This window comes from Boeremia exigua (genome assembly GCF_020726555.1).
Source record: "Boeremia exigua strain MPI-SDFR-AT-0100 chromosome Unknown C7974scaffold_1, whole genome shotgun sequence".
In the NCBI taxonomy this organism is placed as follows: Eukaryota; Fungi; Ascomycota; class Dothideomycetes; order Pleosporales; family Didymellaceae; genus Boeremia; species Boeremia exigua.
Window position 1 is genome coordinate 3,209,726 of NW_025763518.1, and position 18,698 is coordinate 3,228,423.

The 18,698-nt window shown below is 57.6% G+C and overlaps 9 protein-coding genes and 1 non-coding gene across 10 annotated transcripts; 7 read left to right on the forward strand and 3 right to left on the reverse strand.

Annotated features, from left to right (window-relative positions):
* The first annotated feature begins 389 nt into the window (after positions 1 to 389).
* C7974DRAFT_25714 (P-loop containing nucleoside triphosphate hydrolase protein) lies at positions 390 to 2,094 on the forward strand. Its single transcript, XM_046137502.1, has 4 exons — positions 390 to 598; positions 648 to 833; positions 1,018 to 1,695; positions 1,751 to 2,094. The coding sequence occupies exons 1-4, from the start codon at positions 533 to 535 to the stop codon at positions 1,892 to 1,894; spliced, it is 1,074 nt and encodes a 357-aa protein (XP_046003409.1). The 5' UTR covers positions 390 to 532; the 3' UTR covers positions 1,895 to 2,094.
* Positions 2,013 to 3,347, reverse strand: C7974DRAFT_440205 (uncharacterized protein; the record flags this gene model as incomplete). The annotated part of the gene is made up of 4 exons (XM_046145311.1): positions 2,013 to 2,964; positions 3,013 to 3,086; positions 3,121 to 3,178; positions 3,229 to 3,347. 4 exons carry the CDS (start codon positions 3,345 to 3,347, stop codon positions 2,313 to 2,315), a joined length of 903 nt encoding a protein of 300 aa, XP_046003410.1. The 3' UTR covers positions 2,013 to 2,312.
* A 1,668-nt stretch (positions 3,348 to 5,015) lies between these two features.
* C7974DRAFT_t10 lies at positions 5,016 to 5,101 on the forward strand. The gene has a single exon. It is a non-coding gene; the product is annotated as a tRNA-Asp (tRNA).
* Positions 5,102 to 5,965: 864 nt separating this feature from the next.
* C7974DRAFT_408326 (uncharacterized protein) lies at positions 5,966 to 6,598 on the forward strand (the record flags this gene model as incomplete). Its single annotated transcript, XM_046143323.1, has 1 exon — positions 5,966 to 6,598. One exon carries the CDS (start codon positions 5,966 to 5,968, stop codon positions 6,596 to 6,598), a length of 633 nt encoding a protein of 210 aa, XP_046003411.1.
* Positions 6,599 to 6,860: 262 nt separating this feature from the next.
* Positions 6,861 to 8,484, reverse strand: C7974DRAFT_25788 (uncharacterized protein). Its single transcript, XM_046137504.1, has one exon. The coding sequence runs from the start codon at positions 8,327 to 8,329 to the stop codon at positions 7,076 to 7,078; it is 1,254 nt and encodes a 417-aa protein (XP_046003412.1). The 5' UTR covers positions 8,330 to 8,484; the 3' UTR covers positions 6,861 to 7,075.
* Positions 8,293 to 10,446, reverse strand: C7974DRAFT_25800 (amino acid/polyamine transporter I). The gene is made up of 4 exons (XM_046137505.1): positions 10,079 to 10,446; positions 9,579 to 10,031; positions 8,872 to 9,530; positions 8,293 to 8,826 (listed from the first exon to the last, which is right to left on the reverse strand). Exons 1-4 carry the CDS (start codon positions 10,351 to 10,353, stop codon positions 8,639 to 8,641), a joined length of 1,575 nt encoding a protein of 524 aa, XP_046003413.1. The 5' UTR covers positions 10,354 to 10,446; the 3' UTR covers positions 8,293 to 8,638.
* A 738-nt stretch (positions 10,447 to 11,184) lies between these two features.
* Positions 11,185 to 12,703, forward strand: C7974DRAFT_430387 (histidine phosphatase superfamily; the record flags this gene model as incomplete). Its single annotated transcript, XM_046144695.1, has 2 exons — positions 11,185 to 11,240; positions 11,392 to 12,703. The coding sequence occupies 2 exons, from the start codon at positions 11,185 to 11,187 to the stop codon at positions 12,701 to 12,703; spliced, it is 1,368 nt and encodes a 455-aa protein (XP_046003414.1).
* Positions 12,704 to 12,835: 132 nt separating this feature from the next.
* Positions 12,836 to 13,849, forward strand: C7974DRAFT_25769 (uncharacterized protein). The gene has a single exon (XM_046137503.1). It carries the CDS (start codon positions 12,968 to 12,970, stop codon positions 13,778 to 13,780), a length of 813 nt encoding a protein of 270 aa, XP_046003415.1. The 5' UTR covers positions 12,836 to 12,967; the 3' UTR covers positions 13,781 to 13,849.
* A 483-nt stretch (positions 13,850 to 14,332) lies between these two features.
* Positions 14,333 to 15,956, forward strand: C7974DRAFT_25811 (uncharacterized protein). Its single transcript, XM_046137506.1, has 2 exons — positions 14,333 to 14,819; positions 14,868 to 15,956. Exons 1-2 carry the CDS (start codon positions 14,543 to 14,545, stop codon positions 15,875 to 15,877), a joined length of 1,287 nt encoding a protein of 428 aa, XP_046003416.1. The 5' UTR covers positions 14,333 to 14,542; the 3' UTR covers positions 15,878 to 15,956.
* A 2,019-nt stretch (positions 15,957 to 17,975) lies between these two features.
* C7974DRAFT_298877 (Molybdopterin cofactor biosynthesis C domain-containing protein) lies at positions 17,976 to 18,668 on the forward strand (the record flags this gene model as incomplete). Its single annotated transcript, XM_046137715.1, has 2 exons — positions 17,976 to 18,397; positions 18,428 to 18,668. The coding sequence occupies 2 exons, from the start codon at positions 17,976 to 17,978 to the stop codon at positions 18,666 to 18,668; spliced, it is 663 nt and encodes a 220-aa protein (XP_046003417.1).
* Between the last annotated feature and the right edge of the window lie 30 nt (positions 18,669 to 18,698).

An 18,698-nucleotide genomic window follows, 5' to 3' on the forward strand; every position in this document is an offset into this window, starting at 1 on the left:
CGAGTGCCTGCGCTAGGCCCGCGCTATTGCCCCACCGAGGCCGGTGACATCAGCGCAAGTGCAACCCCATCGCCAAACACGGCTGTAAGAGTTTCGGCAAAGGACTTGTTTGCGGCAAACCCGCAGCTTTCCACGATGCGCCGAGACAATCAGGGACAGCTGCTTGGTCGCCATACGCCACGAGCACTTGGTACTGGACAACGGTCGTTCCACCCGCTTTTGCTTTCGTCCGTTGCCTTTGATTGACCCCCAGGATCTGATCTAGGTCCACTAGCTCACCAACTTGACGAGTATCCGTGTTGAAGGGTCTGCTCAACGATAATTGTGGATTTGCTTACGTCTAGTACCTTAACCCGCTTGCACGCCTCGGTTCCCATAAGAGATCATCGGAGCCCTTCTTTTCTCGAAGCATTTGCGCGTTCAGTTTGGAACATACCTGAACTTCGTTCACCTTCATCCACCTTCGTCGAGGATTTTGTGAGAGCCTTGGAATACAGACTCTTTGTTGTGTATTATTTTCAAGCACAGCACGATGCAGTCGCAGAAGCCCATCTTCTGCGCTACCCACCCCAGGGCTTGCTCTACGGCATTTGAGCGGGTACGTGCATTCATCCTTTTCTCGACTGGAGACTTCTAACAACGAGTAGGTCTTCATGACCCGCAAGGACCTAAAATGCGTACACGAGCCGTTTGGCGACGCATACTACTTCGGACCGGAGCGTCTTGGTTACCGCTATGAGGGCTCCGAAAATGAGCAGGAGAGACAGGACAGTGGCTACGCCAGCAGCACATACCGGTCAATATTCGACAGGATCGCAAAGGACAACGCCGAGGTAAATCTACCCCCTTCGCTCTTTGAGCACCAATCGTTGGCACCCTCTTTAAGGCTTCAATCGGCCACACAACGATCTGCCTCTTCAGAGTACATTACAAAATTTTGTGGCTTTCGGAACACAGCTTATTGTGTTGTTGAGCCAACGATTACAGATTCGTGGACTGGTTGCTAAAAGTACGTAGGGCAAGCGTGCCTTTATCAAAGATATGGCACAATACTGGATTCCCCCTCAGGGAAAGCCGAGGCCCACGACGGTCTGCCCATCGATGTCCAACTACCGCCGCGGCGTTGGAACAAATACCACCGAACTCTCGCCCGTACAGACACGCGAAGATCGCCCTGGCGAACCTTACCCATACGACACGAAGGCCGAAGAGGGTAACCCGACCGTTCTTCCTAGAGATCTTCTTGCGACGTACCACTTCATCTTTCTCATCCGCCATCCGAAGTATAGCATTCCAAGCTATCACCGCTGCACGCTTCCTCCTCTGGATAAGTTGACTGGTTGGGATTATCTCCGCAAAGACGAGGCCGGTTACTCTGAACTGCGCGAGCTGTTTGACTACCTTCGCAAGGAAGGTCTGGTTGGTCCTAAGTCTGCCGGTCAGGCAGGTGAGACCAACGGCACCAATGGTAGCTCGCACGGCGTGGAGATCTGCGTTGTCGATGCTGATGAGCTGCTTGACAACCCTTCTGGTATGATCGAGGCCGTCTGCAAGACCACGGGCATCGACTATAAGCCTGAGATGCTGGTTTGGGATACCGAAGAGGACCAAACGCTCGCTAAGAGAGAGTTCGAGAAATGGAAGGGCTTCCACGAGGATGCTATCGACAGCACTGAGCTGCGAGCCAGGACTCACGTACGTCTCTCTGATGTCCATAGCACACTTTATCATATGACTAACCAAGATACAGAAGAAAGCGCAAACAACGAAAGATCAAGATGATGCAGCATGGAAGGAAAAGTACGGCGAAGAAGGCGCTAGATTCATTCGCGAAACCGTTGATGAGAACGTGGAGCATTACGAATACCTGAAGCAGTTCGCCATTAAGGTATAAGACTAGAAGGCTGGCCTTCGCCCGACAACGAAGATATGAAGATTTCCTTACTCGGTTCACTGCGTTATTGGTTGGGATTTCCCTTTGCCTACTCGCATGTCGACGTTAGTGCGACAAATTGAGCACTTTTCAAATGATGATGATGATGAGAATGTTGACACCAAGTCCATGAGGTCCTTTGTAGGATCACCAATGTCAAGCGGCTAATTGTTGTATTTGGATGGTAAGGTAGTACTACAGCGCGCCGAAGCGCGCAGGATATCATCTCCAGCATCGACAATCGTCGTAACATACACGTCTTCAAATCAGATTAAACCCACAGGCGCCGAACCCGCAGGGCATGCCGAGTTTGGCAATACCAACTCCAGGAACACCAATATTGAAACGCCGTCGCACAGAATGTGCGTATTCTCACCATTTAGACTTGACCGAGCTCGATTTCGCGTCTTCGTTCCTCTCTACTCAGTCCTCTCGAATGGTTGCTACGTAGATCGCTACTCGAAGGGCGGTGTTGTGGTCGACCCCGATCCTGCAATTGCCGCCAGGCTTGATTCTCACCCAGACTATCTGGCCTACTATTTGCGCGATCTCGAGTCCATGGTGTATGCGATTGCTGTGGTGTTCCAACTAGCTCCTGGCTTCTTTCATGTCGTTCCCGCTGCTCTGTATCCTCGGGAAGATCTATCCTGAACGTCGAGCTGTTTGCATCGGGGCTTGGTCTAGCGTCTCGCAGCATCAACAGTCGCATCTGTTGGTTGACGGGATCGTCGTCGTTGCCGGGGAGCGGCGGTGGTGGTTGCGATTCCGTACGAATAGCGGTCGGGTACATGTTTGGAATGTAATTTGTGTAGAACGACTGTTCTGAGTATAAGTTCGATCGTTGTGAGGCTGATTTGCGCCTTCTCGCAATGATACGTCGTTTCCACCAGAGCAAGCCTCCATACAAGACTGTCGCAAAACCGCTGAGGACGGTAGCACTCGTTGCGGCGGTGCTCCAATCATAGCTATTCGTGGCGAGGAAGTTGTAGAGAATGACGACAAGGCCAAAAATGGATGAGGCAAGCGCTGGTCTGGAGACTGGTCAGTGGTGGTGACGATTGTTGGCACAGAGCACCTACACAAAGACATTCTCTGCCTGAAACTCGTCATTGCGACAAGCGAAGCACAACAGCGCAGTGAATGAGTACCCCCGCTGTCAGAAGCGCGACCACGAAGACAGACAGCACAGCAGTACTGAATCTCAGCTCTGCATTCTTGGCATACAAGCCTGGCAATATTAAGTAGCTGTTGTCGGTCAGCCTCTTCCCAATCGTCGATTGCGCGACGCGACTTACCCGCCTAAAACCATCCAGGAGGCAGTCATGGCTATGAAACGCCAGTACCACGGCACTCGCTCATGGTCGCCAGCTTTTCCATCGGGGATGTTGATGTAGTCGCCCTGACCAGAGGGCATTTCGTGATCGCAACGCGCCTGAGGCGGCGGCGGGGTTGGTAGCCGGTTCGCGACTCAGGTGTGGTGCGCCTGACGATGACCTTGGAAAAGCCAACACGATGCCAACACCACGTCGCAATGAGTGGCTCGAAAGACAAGACGAAAAGCAAGTGAACGAGTGTCTACGTCTACGAAGAAGGCGGGATCCGCCTGCTCTCTGCGCTGCAGACGGAAGATTGCACCTTGTCGTCCTTGATCGGTCCAATACTGCGGGCGGGTCCTCAGCGCGGCGGAGCGGTTCGGTTCGTGGTGGGTAAGGCTAGCGGCCGAGGCAGGTGTGTGTGCGCTGGGCGATGGTGGGTGCGTCGACTCGTCGCAGATTCTACTTCTACAAGCAGACAAACTCCAGCAGTTGCAGACTTGAAGCAAAGTGGAATGAGGAAGAAACAGTCAGAGGGCTGAGTGAGGTTGGGACCAAGGGCGCCGGCGGCCAATGTCTTCGTACTTCGCTGAGGCGGAGGACAGCCTGCTTCGGGCTCAGCCACGAGTCGTCCTGAAGGACGATTGCAACCCTGGCCAAACGACCCAATCGTGTGTGGCAGGTCGATGCGCCACTATTAGGCCAGCAGCTATCCGCGATCTGTATTGATGGTGTTGTGGAGCGTCGGTGACTATCTTTCGTTCTCTTGTGTTCGAGGCAAGACCTCGACAGAACCCTCATCATCAGCTTGCCCCCGAGCCAATTTGGCGCAGGGCTCATCACGGGCATCAGCTTGTCGAACACTAGCCAAGGCCGTTCGCGAGCGCTGTGGTGTAGCGGCTGACTTCTGCGCCGCATCTTACTTGTAGCATCCAACAAGGAGCGAAAGGTGCAGTGCTGACGCCACTTCCAATGTTCCCCAACTCCGGAATGAGCTTTTGCGGGTGATGTTGGCTCTTGGTGCACACAGCGACGCGTGGCTCTGACTGGCCGCTGGACGGGCCGTTTCAAGCGACCTGTGAACTGTATTGCAAGGATAACATGGCTCTTTGGACGTGAGATTGGCTCACTCATTTTCCAGCTATTCATCTAGGACCGAACGATAGTTCACCACCATGCATCAACACGAGGAAGACAGATTAGAGGCATCTATTCTCTCTGTCATTCGTCATGAGGATCGCTCTACGTTGCTTTGCCCTGCTCCGCTCCAGCCCCCAGGATGATGATCACCGCTCTGCAGGTGCGGCTGATCCGTCAACGTCGCACGTGGAGCCCATATGCACCGCCACGATCGCTCGCCAAGCGCATCTAATTATCAGCAGCTGCAGATGGGGAGCCTCTGTCGTGGAAAGGTGCAACGAGCATGCAATACCAGATTTAGCTGTTGAAAGAGGCTTAGCAACAGAAATCATTGTGATGATCAGGGACTGCCGAATTTCTTGCAGAAAGAACTCGCGACGTGTAGTGATATAATTGCATTGTCGAGTTGGGATTTGCATTTGTGCCAGTTGGCTTTGGGCAACTGCGCGCAAAAGTAGGATGCAGCCCATTTGTATCAATTCAATGACATATCACTACTATCCCTGCATCTGCAGCATTATCACTCTTTCGCTAAAGACGTGAGTAGAGTGGTTTTCAAATAGGGATATTACCATTGCAACCGCTCCTTCCTCCATCGATCACATCTCTTCCCAGCTCAAAGTTGGATATCTTCGATAGTATAGTGGTCAGTATTTCTGCTTGTCATCCATAGGACGATTCGCAGGAGGCCGGGGTTCGATTCCCCGTCGGAGAGATACGGTTCTTTTTGCTTTTTTTGTATTCTTTGCTTTTTTATTTGCTTTCGTGTCAACCGCAGTCGAGTTTTTGGTCCTCATGCAAGACACGCATGACCAATGACTCTGGCTGGATTTGTCAAGAGGTGCAATTCGAAAGATAGCTGAGGCTTCAAATCACGATTGAACGAATGTCCTCAATAGCTGATTGTGTACAGTGCTGAGGCGGACATTGGTGCGAGTTACATAGTGAAATCACACTCCCTGCTGACTACACATGTCAACTACTCCGTATCATCACACTGGATGTTACTGTCAGGCCTTTCAGAGGATCCTCTAGCATCCTTGACGCTAAGTTATGTTTCTCCTACCGCCAGCCGTCTACTCGTTCCAACTGGACTCGTCTTCCAACTATCCTTGACGAACTTGCTAACCAACGCTATGTGCATTGACTGTATCGCTCTATGTCTATTTTGTTTCACCATTCTGTGGATGTCTGCAGCGAGGGGTGTTGGTGAGGGCGTAAACGTGTCGCACATGGTGAAAGAGGTTATTCCTAAAGACCTTGTGCGAGGTTGTCCTGGTAATGTTGATACTGGGAAAGCGAAGCCCCGTGAGGGTAGGTGAAGATCAGACGGCCTTGTTGTGCTCAATGGCATCAGGCAGGTTAGTATCGTGGATCGCCATGTGAGAGGTAACCGGTTAATTGGCAAACGTCAAAGACTGAACGCAATTGTGACGCATGGCTTCACTCTCACCGTGAAAGCAATAGCGTAAATTAAGCGCACACTTAACTGTTCAATTTTTTCTCGTTCTACCATTCTCCAAACCTTCCTGTTCTTACCTGGGTATTTCCTAGCCTACCTACCTACATAACAACTACAATGTCTACCCCCTCGAAGCACTCCGACCTTTGGCGAGCTGATGATTCTGAAGAAGACCCAATCTTTGGGGGTACTGCAGAGCTCAGCCTGCGGCTTGATGAAGCCGCTGCCACCACCCCGAATGCGCCAGCTGTTCATCCACCACTGCCTCTAAGGCCGGCCGTGCCTCAAGACCAACAGCCGCGGGTAGCTGAGGGCGAGGCCACCTCCATCTCGCAGGACACGAGGCCCTCGCCTGAAGCCAGTCCTACAAGGAACGAAGCTCCCCCTCCTCCGTCACCACAAGCTTCCTCCCCCCCTCCTCGCCGACGTCGCCGACGTCGCCGTGGCAGAAGGACTGCTGCTTCTGGACAAGAGCCCTCTGGAACGCCTGCTTCGGCGGCTTCACACGGCGTCGGCTCCTCTGCCACTGTGGCTGCGACCACGGCCGCGAATGGTGTCCGTTTGCTTGCTCCAGGCAGTACCAACCGGCATGGCATCAGACCCGAGATCTGGAATCTGATAGCAGCTGGACTTAGACCGGAAAACGCTGATTTCGGGAACTCCCTCTTCGACGACATCATTTCGGCGCCACCTCACCAACCAGAATCCGAATCAGGGCCAGAACCGACGCCCAAGAGGCGCAGGAGGTGAATCCTGACCATCATTCCTCACGCAAACAGGAGTCAACCTGGGTAAAAAATCAGCCCTGGGATTTGCTCTACCTCCACGTGGTCCAGGGCGGAGACTTCATATCGTGCTTAACACATATGATGCTAAATGAGCAATAGTTAGCTTCAGTGTTAGGTTTCATGTCTTCTTTGTCTGGGGCTGGCGGGCATCATGTAGTATATATGGGGGTAAGCTGGTGTTGTTGATTGGGGATTACGAATAACTGAATTGATCAGCTGAAATGGAACAAAGTAATTGAGTAAAATGATTGAGTTCCCTGCCTCCTCTAAGGCATTACAGCTAATCAAATATATACCTTGTTTTGGAACAGGATCAGGCCGGAGAAATCAACGCGGTTGGAGGGTGGGCGAAGAGCAGACGGACTGCGGAGGCCTTCAGCCATGCCCACCCCCAACTCCAGCTCCGAATCCACACCCCAACAGCAGCCCAACACACCCCCTACCAACTACGCCGCCGCTTCTCTCCACCTCCCTCCTCCCTCCCCTCCTCCCTCCCCCGCTTCCTCCCCTCGAAACACGGAGCCCGCCACGCTCCACCATGCAACGCCCCATTCTGCGCCGCCACCCGCTTCGCCCTACTCCATTCCTCATCGCCACCCCCATCACCCGCCTTGCGCTTGCGGGTGCATACAGACTCGCGCGCCTCAGCGCCGTCGGTCCTGCGCTTCTTCGCCGCGCCCGCCGCGGGCGGTTCGCCAGCGCTTTTGCGCTTGGGAGGCGGGGATGCGTGGGTGCGCGAGCGCTTGCGGGCTGCGCCGGCCCAGTCTGCGCCGGCGGTCTCGAGGACTTCTGGTGAGGTCGAGCGGCGGCGCTTGCTGGGCTGCGAGGACTCCGCGGGCGTTGGGGAGTGCTCGGGCTTCCGGTGCTTTGAGGACTGCATGGGCATCTCAGGTGTCCCAGTCTTCTCAGGTGTCTCGGGCTTCGTGGGCTTCTCAGTCTTCGCGGGCTTCTCAGTCTTCGCGGGTATCTCGGTCTTAGGCATCTCTGTCTTCTCCGCCTTCTCCACCTTCTCAGTCTTCACACCCACATCCCGGACCGCGTCCCCACGCACCTCCTCGCGCTTCATCCCCGCCACAAACTCCACGAGCGGGACACACGGCGCCGGCCCAGCAGCGCGCTGCGCCGCGCGCGCGTACCCGCCCTGCAAGTGCACGATCGTCTGTGCGATATTCGCCGTCATCTGCGAGTGCACCGCGACCAGCTCGACCGCGAGGGCGGCATACAGCGCGGGGGTGTGTCGGGCGTGCTGGAGGGATGTGGCGGCGGCGGCGGGGAGCGAGGCGAGGGTCGTTGTGACGGTGTGCTGGCATGCGGTGCAGGCGAAGGCGGGGTGTGTGGGGGTCGGGGTGTGGCAGTTTAGGCCGCAGGGTGAGGGAGTGCGGGTGGTGATGTGGTGGTTGCAGATGAGCTTGTGGAGATGGGTGCCCGGGCTGCAGGGCTGGGGGGTCGGCGGGGGGGTGTAGTGGATGCCTTCGAAGGTGCCGATGTAGCCTTCGGGGAGAGGGTTGTCGCTGGTAGACTGTTCGATGACGATGTCTGCAGCGTAGTCGCGTGCTGGTTCGTTGGTTGGTGTTTGCTTGCGGTCTTGATCGCGTTCGGGAGTGGACTTGTTGCGCTCTTCAGTCTTTTCACCACTCGTGCCTTTGCGATGGGGAGAGTGGCTCCATGGCCAGCGGAACAATCTGAACGACATGATGTCAGGAATACAGTACGATTGTGGTAGTAAAGTTGAATATGAGTAGTGTGAAGTAGAGTGGGTAGTGTGAAGTAGAGTGAGTGGAGTGAGTCGCTCCGACGTAACGACAGTAGAGCGAGGTGACACGCCTTGTTATTGTCTCCGCGCTATTGTCGTCGCGCTAGTGAAATCAGAAGTGAAGGCCAGGCAGACGCCAGTCGTGATGTTGTAACAGTGAATGTGGTGCCGTCTCATATGTTTGCTGCAAGGTGGAACTGTCTTGGATGTATATACTGCACTACTCAACTATACGAATAGCCCCGTTCATTATTTACCGACTTCGGCGGCCAGCTTGGGGTCGATGTAATCTGGCGCAGGCGGCTCGTTGGTCTTCATGGCTTCGAGAATCTCCAAGCTCATGTCGGCTCTCGGTCCGGTGAAGTTCTTCCTGCCATCGACGATCCATTGGATTGTGCTGATTAGGAGAATGATTCCGAAAGCGACAATACAGTAATCTGTCACTGTTAGCGAAATATTCTGGTGCAAGGGAGTTGACTTACTCATATTGGTGGCAGTCACAGGCAGCTCCGGGGGGAAGACAAATAGCACGGTTGTTACAATCGCATATGCCAGACCAAGCAGGTTGGCTGCCCAACCAAGCCAGTTGGGCATGGTAAAGGGTCTTGCTGGGAGCATCTTCCTTCCACGGCAAACGTTGATGGCTACTGGGATGGCGTAGCTCACACCAAGAGCAACGACGGAAGCAGAAATCAAGGCGTTGAACGCGCTGCTGGAGCCGATCATAAGAAGTCCAAATAACAGCGTCAAACCAGCGGACAACATTAGGGAGTTCAGGGGCACATCCAGCCGTTTGTCCACCTTCTTGAAGAACTTGGAAGCTGGGAGGCCACCGTCTCTAGCAAATGCATACGACATCCGAGAAGAGGTCGTCATGATTGCGATCTCCGCGAAGAGGATGCAAATCAGAGGGAACATCAGCAGGCAAACAGCTCCAGCGCGGTTGCCCGTCGCGGTGTTGATAATGTAGACCAGGGGGCCGGATGTCGACTCGATGATGGCGGTCGCGTCGCCACCTGACACAAACAGCAGGATCATGAGAAAGATGAAACCTGTAACTGTGCCGATGCAGACACAGTAGATCATGATTTTGGGTCCTTCTACACTAGCATTCGGAATTTCCTCGATCATATGAGCAACGCTATTAAGGGGTTAGCAGTTATCATTAATAGAATCGTGAGGTGCATACGCATCATATCCAGTGATGCCGAAGCCGCCCTGCAGCAATCCAAGAAGCCAGGAGATACCATCGGGCCAACCAGTAGTGTTCATGAATTCGGTGAAGACGAACTCGGGGGATGCGTAGTTTGGCGACGAGCAGGCCAGTACTGTGATGCAGATGATGACGAAGCCGCCGATAGACCACATGAAAGCGCCCCGGTTGAGGTAAGGAAGCAGCCTATTGAGGAAAGCATTTATGAAAAACGCAATGAGTGTCCAGGCCACGTAGATCAGGTACTGCTGCCAGGGTTTGATGGCAAAGTCAGGATGGAACATGGAGACGATACCAACGATGAGCTGAGAGGCCAAGAGACCTCCAGAAGTGGTCAGAGCAATCCATCCCGAGACGTTAATCCAGCCGGTGATCCAGGATGCGATCGGCACCCACCTCTTCGGTGTGATGACGGCAACCCAGTGGTATCTGTGTTGTCAGTGGATGGCAGTTTCAAGAAGACTCCAAGGACTTACTGTCCGCCGGCTGTGGGATAGGCTGAGAGGAACTCTGCGAGCGACGCAGCCAGGGCCAAGTTGCAGATACCAGCGGTCAACAAGCCCCAGATGACTGAGGTGGAGCCACCGCTCGGGAGAGCAAGCGAGAGCGAGGACGAGAGGGCGGTCCAGGAATTGAGGATGGCAAAGGCAAGACCCAGCATGGAGAGGAGAGAGAAGTTGCGCTGCAGCTCACCCTTGTGGCCAAGAGCTTGAAGCTGGAGCTCGTCATCGGTGCGATGGACGGATCCCATGATGAGTGTGGTGATGGTGGAGTGTCCAGCAGCGGCGTGGCACGTCGTTGTATGCACGGAGACAGGGCCTGGAGCAACACACGATCTCGTTTATTGCCAGGACATTTGGAGGCATTAAGAGGAGGTGCGGAACAGGCCCGATTCCGTCAACTGGTCAGCGGCTGACGTCGCCATCCCACATGTGGTATGTCCAACAGGAATTGGAGCGATAAAGGCTTGTCAATGCTTGTTCTCAGGTCGGCTATGATCAGAGTGATAAGCAGTGCCGCTATGTCAAAAGATGGGGAAGCAGCCAACGAGGAGCCAGCTCGATGCTCTGGCGCAACGGACTGTCGGAAGCAGTTGGCGCTATGCACATGGCTGGCTGGAGCTCGGCAGGCCGGGGCGCGACTGCCGGGGCCGTTGTAGCTGGTGAGGGACTATAAAGGGTATCTCCAGCCCGGAACGAGCGTCAAGCGCGTATCTCGTTGATACATGACTGATGAAATGACACGTCCAGGACGACCCCACAATCGCTAGCAATCAAGCTTTCTGATGCGACCCGCTAGGCCCGGAAGAGAGGACCCTGCGAACCTCACGATACGCACCGTGGTGGACAGTCATGGCGTTCGACGTTGAAACATTGCCGAGCGGCTGCCGTGAAAGACGCCGTCTCGACCGCAGCCTCCGTCCTGACTGAGGCATTGACTCTCAGCCCTATCGGCCCTCCACACCTCATCTCGACGCTCCGCCCCAGCGCTTACGTCACCGACAGAGCTCGTAGTGTTGTCGCCCCGAGCTGTGCAGCCTCGTCCTGTCACGATCAGTATGATGACCGGCGCATGGAACAGGATGCGCGGCAATCGCACACACAGCTACGCGCCGCTGCCAGTGAGCGAGGACGAGTCGTACCCCGAGCTCAAGCGGCGGTACCAGGAGCGTTCGCGCTTCACGATCCTCGGGCTGGTCCTGTGCATCGCCGGCTGCGTGTTCGCGCTCTATGGCCTCTTCAGGTACACAACCCCCTGTATTGTCTCTCCGCCTGATGCTGACCCCCAGCTCCCTGTTTGTGTCGACGAACAAGTCTTGCGATACGGTCAACGAAGGCTACCGCTGCAGCCCCAAGACAACCCACTTCTGGGGCCAGTACTCGCTGTGGTACTCGGTGCCGTCCGAGATCAGCGTCGAGCCTCCCAAGGGCTGCCATGCCACCTTCGCAAACGTCCTCTCCCGCCACGGCGGCCGCGATCCTACAGCGGGCAAATCGCTAGCCTACGCCTTGTTGATCGCCGAGATCCAGAACCAGAGCACCGCATTTCCCGACGAGTTTGCTTTCCTGAAGCACTACACGTATAACCTAGGCGCAGATGAGTTGACAGACACTGGACGGCAGGAGATGGTGAACTCGGGCGCCCACTTCTTCCGCCGCTACCAGAAACTTGTGGAAGAGCACACCCCTTTCGTGCGTGCTGGCGGCCAGCACCGTGTCATCGAGTCTGCCGAGAAGTGGCTCGCAGGCATCGCACAGTCGCTGGACATAGAGCCTAAGAAGGTCGACCTCATCATCCCAGAGGGCACTGAATGGAACAACACGCTCTCTCACGATGTCTGTCCTGCCTTCGAAAGCGGCCCCAGCCACGGCATTGGCTACAGAGCGCAGGCCCTGTGGGCATCCAAATTCGTTCCCCCTATCCAGAAGCGCGTCAACTCCAAGCTGGGCACCAACCTGAGCGAAACCTTCATTGTCTACCTGATGGACATGTGCCCATTCGACACACTTGTGCGCCCTTCCGCTAAAGTGTCTCCGTTCTGTCACCTGTTCACCGAGAAGGAGTGGCACCAGTACGATTACTTCCAGACCCTAGGCAAATTCTACGGTTTCAGTGTTGGAAACCCTCTTGGTGCTACCCAGGGCGTCGGCTACGTGAACGAGCTGCTAGCCAGGCTCCAGAACAAGCCCGTCGAGGACAACACAAACACGAATCGCACGCTCGACTCCGACCCTGCAACCTTCCCCCTAGATCGCAAGGTGTACGCCGACTTCAGCCACGACAACGACATCAGCGGTGTCCTGGCTGCTCTGGGTCTCTACAACCAGACGAAGCCGCTCTCAAACACGACTGTGCAGGGCACTGAGGAGACTCATGGCTATTCTGCCGCGTGGACCGTGCCTTTTGCCTCTAGGCTGTACGTTGAAAAGCTGCAGTGCAGCGGCGCAGAAGAAGAGTTCGTTCGCGTCATCGTCAACGACCGCGTCCAGCCTTTGGAGTTCTGCAACGCGGACAAGCATGGTAGATGCACGTTGAGTAAGTTTGTAGAAAGCCAAAGCTTCTCCAGGGGCGGCGGCTTGTGGAACCAGTGCTACGAATAGCAGCAGTGATTTAGCGTATTGCATAACGGCGTTGTTAGACTGCGTATCTCACTTCCCCTTGAATAGACTTTCATTATTCCATCTCATGTTCTTTCTCAGGTCATACTAACAATGACCTGCGCCGTGGCGAACAAAGATCACTCACACGAACAAAGGAAACGTCGATGTATTCACAATGTTGTTGATGTTTGCAAAGTCCTTTGACACTGTTCAAGCAAACATGCACGGGCAGGTGTCTGAGTGCTGTACCGACACGATGAGACGATGGTATACAAGCCAGGCGGCCACGAACAAATAAGCAGCAAACGCAAGTTGGAACGCTGTAAGAGCGTTCCCATCAAGATGTCGCAACGACGTCCAGAACGTGCGAGCAAGACCAAGGCCACAGAAATGATCGCCAACATGTTCGATCAGCCACTGCCCGAGACCGAAGACTGTCCGCTCAAGCTCACATTCAGGAGAGAACTCTGGAACGCCTGCGCGCCAGCGCCGCAAAGCAAGATCGCATCACCACAGCGCCCGAACCCAGAACAGCCGCCGAAACCCAATCCCACACCCGTCTCGACGCAAAACGCAGACACCTCAAACCGCTCCCCCGCTCCCCGCCACTGCAAAGTCAAAGTCTCCCGCTTCCAGTACGGCGGCCCCTTCGCCCGCGTAGCCGGCAAATCCAAGAACACAATCACCCGGGAAACACCCTGTCTACGCCCCACGTGTGCGAGCTGCTGCAAGTGGCACGCCCACCTGCTGCGCAGCCCTGTGGAATCTCCTGCGCCTTTGACCAACACTCCGGAGTGTGTACGGGCAACCGGCACACGGCGCCTGCGCATCACACTCCGGCACTGCGCGCGTCTTAAGTTCGCGAGCGGGCGCGGCAAGGCGGCGTTTGAGGCGCTGGTGCACGAGCGCGTTATGAGGCAGGTTAGGGGGGAGGGCGGCGGCGTGCTGGGGAGGGAGGTGAGGCGGTGCGTGGCAGAGGAGGGGTGGACGCCGCGAAGGCGGTATAGAGTTAGGCTTGTGTTTGGGACGGAGCGGGGGAGGAGGGGGTTTGGGGGGTTGGTTGGGAGGTGCTTGTAGTATAGAGGGAGGTGCTTGTAGTATTGAGGAAGGTGCTTGTAGTATAGAGGGAGGTGCTTGTAGATGGATGGATACTGCACGCAGGTACGGGCAGCTAGTTGTTACTTAGTGACTCGGGTCGAGTGAGCACATATACTCTAATAAAAGAGAACCCTAACAAGACAATTCTCCCTCTTGCCTAATGCTGTGTTTGATAAATCAACCCACAAACTCGGTCGTCCATGGCTAGGTGAAAGCTCGGCAGCGGTTTCAGCGACGCAAAAGCGAGCGGAGGCCGCCCGGAAGTCGACCGCAATCGACACTTGGACCGCAAAGTTGCCCAATGCGGCAAGTTGCGATAAGCCCGTGACCACGGCTACGCGGGCGCGCAGTTCCGGGCACGGCGCGGACATGCGGCGGAGGACTGCGCTAGGCGGAGGTGGGACGGCGGCGCGGAGACGGGTTCGTGGTGCAGGGCGGCGGCCAGCGTGTACTGCGCACAGGATGGGATGCGCCAATGGAGCCGCGGCGCGACGTCGCATGGATTATCACGGATTACTCAGGGCCGCGCTGCTCGCCGCTGACATCGCGCCGCCCCTCCCCCACTTACATGTTCTGACTAACCCATTGGCATTGGTGCGCCAGCGAGGATCCTCGGGCGGGCGTGCTAGCGCGCGGAAACTCGTCGTTCAGTCATCGTCGCCCTCCGCCGCACAGTGTTATAGAGCTGCGTGCGCCCGTGACCAATGTGCGACGACGCTCGACCGACCTCGACTCTCCCTCATGGCGCCCATGGTTAGACTCGGGACCAGCCGCGGCCCGGCGGCGCTGCGCGCGCTGCAGATGCGCGGGGTGGCGACGGCCGCGGCGGTGCGAGATATCACTGGTGTCCCGCCTGTGTCGCAGTCGCGGCAGCTGGCACAAGAGCGCATCCGCGCGGTGGACCAGACAAAGCCGTTCTCCGACTTTCTCACGGACAACTTCCAGCGCCAGCATGACTACCTGCGGATCAGCATCACCGAGCGCTGCAACCTGCGGTGTCTGTACTGCATGCCCGAAGGTGAGCCCCGCGTGCACGAGAGATGGAGTGTTGTCTAACACCACACAGAGGGCATTCCGCTGTCGCCGCCCGCGACCATGCTCACCACGCCCGAGATCTTCTACCTCTCCTCGCTCTTCGTATCGCAGGGCGTCACCAAGATCCGCCTGACGGGCGGCGAGCCCACCGTGCGCCGCGACATCGTCCCGCTGATGCAGCAGATCGGCAGCCTGCGCCCGAAAGGCCTCCGCGAACTCGCCCTCACCACAAACGGCATCTCGCTGCACCGCAAGCTGGACGCCATGGTCGAGTCGGGCCTGACCGGCATCAACCTCAGCCTGGACACACTCGACCCGTTCCAGTTTCAGATCATGACGCGGCGGAAGGGCTTCGATGCCGTCATGAAGTCCATCGACCGCATCCTCGAGATGAACAAGCTGGGCGCCAACGTCAAGCTCAAGGTCAACTGCGTCGTCATGCGCGGCCTGAACGAGCGCGAGATCCTGCCCTTTGTCGAGATGGGCCGCGAGAAAGACATCGAGGTGCGCTTCATCGAGTACATGCCCTTCGGCGGCAACAAGTGGAGCGAGAACAAGATGATCAGCTTCCAGGAGATGGTCGACATCATCCACACAAAGTACCCGGCCATGGCGCGCATCCAGGGCCACAAGAACGACACGAGCAAGACGTACCAGGTGCCGGGTTTTGTGGGCAAAGTCGGCTTCATCTCCAGCATGACCAACGACTTCTGCAACACCTGCAACCGCCTGCGCATCACCAGCGACGGCAACCTGAAAGTGTGTCTGCACGGCAACGACGAAGTGTCTCTGCGCGACCTCCTGCGCAAGGACAACAACAACGCGCCCATCGACGACGCCGCATTCGAGCGCATAAAGCAGGTTGAAATGGACCGCGCGGCCGGGCGCCCCAGCGACGCGACCGTCCTGGGCTGGGGCCCGCGCGAGCGCGAGCTCCTCGCCGTCATCGGGCAGGCCGTGAAGCGCAAGGCCGAAAAGCACGCCGACATGGGCGACCTCGCGGCCATGCAGAACCGGCCCATGATCTTGATTGGTGGGTGAATGTCTTCCCTTTTGTTCTCACGGCTGGATGGGCTCACGATACCACGGCGGGTGTGGTGGCGTTGCACAGCCGGCGTTGCATAACGGCGTTGCATAACCGGCGTTTTGGGCATCTTGTTTCCTCGTTCGCTGTCTGCGCGCGACATAGATCCTGAGGCTATATACGAAATCTTATACCCCCCGTGCCATCAGTTGTTTTGTCGTCGCGTGTGATGTTCGCTGCTGACTGTGTGTAGACCAGCGCCGGCGCGCGGCTTCTACTGTGCCGACGGCTAAGGGCTTGCTGGCGAGGAGTCCCTATCTGAACCCTCTTCTGGGGACGACGCTTGGCGAGATCAGGGCTTTTTCTACGAGTACTCGTAGTGGAGCGGCAGTGGCGTCTGGTGAGTATAGTCATCAACCCCAGGACGCAGAGCCGAACGATCAAGCCTCTCTCGACACAGCAAGAACGAACTCCCAGTGGAAACAGAAGCAGGCAAAGCCCGAGATCTCACGAAGAACGGAACAGGTCTTGCAGTCGTCACAACTGCTCCGCGACCTGCAGACGACCACGTCCAACGAAGACGAGGCCCCCGCATACGAGAGCCTCACGCCAGAAGCACTCGCCTCGCGACTTGCCCATCTGCAGGAAAGTCTCGCGGCTGCCCAGAGCCTCGACTGGCATGCACTATACATGGATGCTCAAGCGGATCGCGAGCTCTTGCCTACCCAGAAGAACAAGGCGTTGAACACGAGACTACAGCACATGAAGAAAGCTCAAGAACGATTCGCCGCTAGGTGCCAGGAGCTCCGCGCGGAAAAGGCCGAGTGCAAAGAGCTGATAGCCCAACTCCAAAAAAACATCGCCGTAATCCAAACCTACATCGCGCGCCAGACCCCTGGCGAAGACGCCTCGCCCACGCAGACCCTCGCCGCGATCCGCGCGCAGAAAGAAGCCCTCTTGCAGAAACGCTCCGCGCTCGCCGTCCAACTGGCCCAGCTCAAGGCCGCCCAAACCCCGCCGTCCAGAACCGCCCCGCCGCTCTTCAACCCCCGCTCGCTGCGCCCCCGCATGCCCAACAACCGCCTCAAGATCGACGACGACCTGACCATCGACCTGACGCGCGGCCTCGCCTCGCTGCGCGCCCAGATCCGCGCCATGCGCGCCCGCCTGCGCGCGTTCCACCCGCCGCTCGACGATCTGCCGTTTAGTCTGCAGCCCGAGGCCGCGCTCGAGGGGAAACACGACGATGCGCAGCGCCGCGAGTGGCGGCTGTCGCTGTACCGCACGTATCTGACCGCGCTGGTTGGGAGGTATCAGGCCAAGACGGGTGTGTTTGGGGAGGTGGTTGAGGGGGAGGCGGAGAAGGAGGCGAGGGAGGCGGCGGAGGGGGCGGAGAGGAAGAGGAGGCTGGCGCGCAAGTGGAATGAGTTGTTTGCGGAGCGGAGGGGCGTGCGGATGCCGGTTGAGGGGGAGGAGGAGGAGGAGATGACGGAGAGGACTGAGGGTGGGAGAGAGGGCGAGCCGCAGACATTGGGAGACGCGGTCGCGACGCCTGCAAGTTCTCAAGCAGCAGCCTCTGTCAGTGACGAGCCGAGTCCCCAACCCGCCGTCTCCACGCCCGACCACACAACCCCCCAGTCCTACGAAGACCCCCTGCCCTCCGACGACCCGGAGACCGTCGCCCACAACCTGCACGCCGCGAAACTCGGCTGGGGCAGCGAAGCCGCCATCCACGCCGCCCGCCAACTGCCCCCCGACCCGTTCACCACGCGCTACGCCCACATGGAGCCCTACGATCCGCGCGCGCCCAGCCTGCTCTCGCAGATGCGCATGTCGGGTCTGTCTCTGCCGGGCGCGCAGCAGGACGAGCCCCAGGACGAGCCCCAGGACGAGCCTAACCGGGAGGCGCGGCGCGGGCTGGCGGCGCTGCGCAGGGGCGAAGCCGCACGGGCGAGGGAGCAGAGTGGTGTGGCTTCCGCGGCGTTGAGAGACGGGGCGTTGGACGGCGAGAAGGGGGTCGTGCGGCGAGTGCGCAGCGCGGTGTCTGGTGTGGAGGGCGTGGAGCCGCGGCAGGCGGGCAACATAACGGCTGTGCAGGCGGACAGGCGCAACGCGATGCAGCACAAAGCTCGCAGGCTCGAGCTGCGCCGCGGCTACGCGACCGACGCCCGCTCCCCGGCCTCCACCACACCCAAACCTCCCTCAGACCCAGCGCCCTCGGACACAACCCCCCCAGACACACCCTCAGACCCGCCTCCCACCCCCTCCCCGCACCTCCCCCACCTCACCCCCACCGGCTCCGCCCACATGGTCCACATAACCCACAAACCCAGCACCTCGCGCCGCGCCATCGCCGTCGGCACCGTGTACTTCTCGAACCCAACCCCCTTATCACTAATCCGCGCCAACGCGCTGAAAAAGGGCGACGTGCTGGGCGTGTCGCGCATCGCGGGCATCATGGCCGCGAAGAAGTGTCCCGAGATCGTGCCGCTGTGCCATCCCATTGCGCTGAGCGGGGTCGGGGTGGAGCTGCGGACGTTCGGTGCAGAAGAGCAGTCTGCCGCGAGCAAGTCCCCAGATGATATGGCCCACGGCGGCGTGCAAGTCGAGTGCGAGGTCGCGTGCGCCGGCGCCACGGGCGTTGAGATGGAGGCCCTTACTGCGGTTATGGGCGCTGCGCTGAGTGTGGTGGATATGTGTAAGGCGGTCGATCGGTTCCAGCGGATTGGCGATGTGCGCGTGGTGAGGAAGGAGGGCGGGAAGAGCGGGGTGTGGGCTGAGGAGGGGTGGCGGTCGTGGAGGGTGTGAGTACCATACTGCATGAGTTGGGGTGTATAA